The following is a 3,813-nucleotide window of genomic DNA, read 5'->3' as shown; positions in this document are numbered from 1 at the left end:
ACGACTACGACTAAAGTCGTGAGCGAACGATACGGAATGTTCCGCCGCTTAGGCCTGGCTAGTTCCCACTCTAATTCTCAGGAAATTGGAAATCTAAGGATACTCCTTCCATCGAATACTACACTTTCCTTTTTGTCTTTCTCAATATACTCGTCGCTGCTCTCCTATCTCGAGACTGTTCTATTCCGATTTCTATTTGCACGCATTGCAATTTCGTCCCGCCGAGCCAGCTGATCTATTTTCTTGCGATTCGAGTATAATACGAACAGTTGCAAAATCCCGAATGGAATAACTTAAGTGCCACGGTCGTCGCTAAACAGGGTTGGTTCGTCAGTTAACGTTCGATTTCCCTCCAGAAATCGGACGTAGAGAGAATCAGAATTCAAGGGCTGGGTCCTTACAGGCTCATCAAGTCCGTAGCCATTTCCGGATAGTCTAACGAGATGCTGTTGCAAATTTCGTCAAAAGTCTTTACAAGCGTGGACTGAAGCTGGCAAGCACTGTCGTTGGTCCAGCAGTTTAGATCCGGGAATGGCAAGTTGTTCGAACCTTCTTGGAAGCTGCAGTCCAGGTTCGGCTTGAACGTGTCCTGGCTGGACCCCGCTGTCGCGCAAGAGTTCAGCTGCTGGGCGCATGAGTTGTACCCGTAGCTATCCACCTGATACTGGAATTGAGCTTGGTTGTTCCATTGCTGGAAGTAAGCACAAGGTTGCTGCTGCTGTGGGTATTGGCTGACAGGCTGCTCCAGTTGTCCCTGATAGCTGTGCGTCCGCTGCTGATCGATGAAGAACTTCTCCTGCGGAATGTAGACGTGCTGCATTCTGTTCGCCGTCATTGTCGGATTATCGTAACTTTGCGCGCCATATTCCGCGCTAGCGATGGCGTTTCGAGCCTCTGCTGTCGATTGACTGGTGCCTTGGAGGTTGTTCGAGTACATATATGAAACGTGCGAGATGCTCTGACTCGGGACAGGATTCTGCTGGCAGGCAGTCATGCTGGCAGACCAGGTTGGGGGTGGAACGGTCGGAGCCGCGTTCTCGGGCTTGATCTCGTTGCTCGGAACGGGAGATGACGCGCCCTTCGAGCCTCCGGTCTTCGAGCAGCCCCCGCCCTTTGAATTCTGCTCCTTCTTGTACTTCATTCGTCGGTTCTGGAACCAGATTTTGATCTGGCGCTCCGTCAGGCACAGCGACGCCGCCATTTCGATCCGACGTGGACGGCAGAGATAACGGCCGCAGTGGAACTCCTTCTCCAATTCCACCAACTGAGCGCTCGAGTAAGCCGTGCGTGAACGCTTGCTGCTCGACTTTTTCTGTGCACCTGAAACGATAAAATTGCTTTCAGTCGGGCTGGCTGGGAATTTCCAGGCGTTCGAACTCTGAACCGCAGGCTAGAAAGTGGCGAACGTAGGCCAACGATCGATCGGCTCCGTTTCCACATCGCGGAATCTTAATTTCTATAAAAGGCGTCCAGCGCGAAAACAGGAATCGTTCGGAGAACGGCGAAGAAAAGGTGGCGAGGGTCGCACAGTAGGAAACGTGTCGGCTCACGAGCAGGCCAATATTCCTGCTGTGCGGCTCACGACCTGAACACTGGAGCCATGTAATTGGATTAAATGGCAACGCGGGCCGCTAAAGAGTCAAAAGGGGAGGCGCTGCTTCCTGCGCCAGAATCTGCCACTTGATAAATTTACGACGACATTATTGACTCTGAGGACCCTCGGATCTGGGAAACCCGCGAAAACACAATGCAACCGCCGGCGAATATTCCTTTCAGGAATATTACCTGGCAAATTGTTGTACTAGCAAGCCAACAGAAACTTAATGTATCATGATGACTTTCAATTACGGTTCAATGGAAATTAGGTTCGACCCATAGCTAGGTTGTCCGAGAACAATAACGCGCCAGTTTCGATGGGGTAAATTGGGGGTTGGCCTAGGTGCCTGGACACGTGTCCACCTGGATTGTTTTTTCTCTATTTCGGCCGTGGCGACACTGTATTGTGACACGCGGATAGAATTCTCTGATAGAATTCGGTATTTCGTGACGCACTGATGCCCCAGGGGTAAGAAGCGTTCCGGCGTATCTTATCATTGCGAGTAGACGCCGCGTCGTTGGCCTCGATTTTCACATTCTGATCGGTCTCGAAAGAAGCATGTGATTAGAATTATGAGAATTTTATCTTTCCGTGGCAGACACTGCCCAGCTGGCTTCACTGAAATTCCTCGCTTTTCAGGATATAGACTTAGAATTGCATCATCCAACTTTTACATAACTATTGCGTCCGACCAGAAATCTAGATTCCATTTGAAACTCGGTATTGAATCTGGGGCTGCTTTTAGAGAGAACCGTTTTTCAATGGTGGCGCAAAAATAACGGAACGGTGACACCAGAGGCGAGAGTTTCGAAGCGGTTAGAGCATATTTTGCGACCAATAAACATGCCAGCACTGACCCGAGGATAGTAGTCCATCATCTGGTGACTCTGTTTTATGTAAACCTATGTAGAGCATCGACGAGCAAGCGGGCCGCGCGCCGTTTTATAATCCCTCGAGACTAAAGTCTCCTAAATGGGCAGCTCGTTAATCAAACTTGATTCAGTGATGTCTGCGGGAACGTCTATTTGCCTAGAATCCGTGAGGACGGCAGGGCCTTCTTGTTTAACATTGTCGCGTAATTTTAGCTACGGAATAAAAACGTTTACGTGAACCTAGCGAGGATAATATGGATTTTACAATTATGCACACTATCCGGCCCTCTTCGCTCACGTACACCTTCGCTGGTCCCAGTTAAAAGAAACGCGGATTCTCACTAATACTCGAGTCTTAATGCTTGCTTCTATACCCTATCTTTTCACTAGAAACGTATAAAAAGGAAGACGTTGCGGCGTTGTTCCGAATCGGATACATACCTTGGTTGGATGACTGGTTAGTCGCTGTAGGATCGGTTGGATGTTTCTCCGCGTTTCCTGCAATCTGTTGCTGTCTGGTGCTGTCTTCCTCCCTGAGCAGGACTCGCTGCTGGACGTTGATCCACCCCGGCTGCCTAGCGTCATTCCACGAGTAATTTTCTTGCGTATTTCGCTGCAGAACCGGGTTCTGCTGACAGGTACCACCGTTCCAGCTGGAACTAGACGTCGAGGAATCCACACTGATGGGAGACAATGGAAAACTGGTGTTCACAGTGGGCCGAGGCATGCTCCGCGCGTCCGTGCACTGCGAAAACTCTACGAGCGTCATCTTGGTTTGCCGTTGAACAGCCTCGCGAGCACGCTCTTCACTGACTTTGAAAACGTTCACCGGTGCAGCCGACGGGTTCGAGGTTTCTCGGACAACTGACATGTCGCGCGTCGATTCCATCCCAATTTGTAGGGGTTTTCCGGACCGTGGCTCCGACCACTCGGCGCCCGATCGGCTTCCAGGACCATAAACCCTTTTGTCCTCCGGGATTAGGTCACCGTAGTGTAAGCCTGCCGACGAGGATCGACTCACCTGCGATCTATAACCGATACCACTCGACGACTGTGGGCCGCACGAGGTTTTCCCGAACGAGGCCCCACGCGAAATATCCAAATCGTCCCCACGGCCCACGACCGTTTATTGCTCATCATTGGCATCGTGCCTCCCGCACCTCACTCTTACTACCACCCCGAATAGAAGCTTGGGAGCTGACCGTTCCGTAGATCTTGCCCCGCTTACCACGATTGATTTAGTTTCCACTGCGTCGATTCAAGGTTAAGATATTTATTTATTTATTTATTTTATTTATAAACGGACCGAAGTCCTCTTTACATAAACGTTTACAAAGGAAAAAG

At 50.2% G+C, this 3,813-nt stretch overlaps 1 protein-coding gene across 1 annotated transcript; it reads right to left on the bottom strand.

The window, feature by feature from the left end:
* Positions 1 to 397: 397 nt before the first annotated feature.
* On the bottom strand, positions 398 to 3,574 carry LOC143366522 (uncharacterized). Its single transcript, XM_076807662.1, has 2 exons — positions 2,911 to 3,574; positions 398 to 1,320 (listed from the first exon to the last, which is right to left on the bottom strand). The coding sequence occupies exons 1-2, from the start codon at positions 3,356 to 3,358 to the stop codon at positions 398 to 400; spliced, it is 1,371 nt and encodes a 456-aa protein (XP_076663777.1). The 5' UTR covers positions 3,359 to 3,574.
* Between the last annotated feature and the right edge of the window lie 239 nt (positions 3,575 to 3,813).

Source organism: Andrena cerasifolii, chromosome 2 (genome assembly GCF_050908995.1).
Source record: "Andrena cerasifolii isolate SP2316 chromosome 2, iyAndCera1_principal, whole genome shotgun sequence".
Classification (NCBI taxonomy): Eukaryota; Metazoa; Arthropoda; class Insecta; order Hymenoptera; family Andrenidae; genus Andrena; species Andrena cerasifolii.
This window is presented reverse-complemented; position numbering and strand designations above follow the sequence as displayed.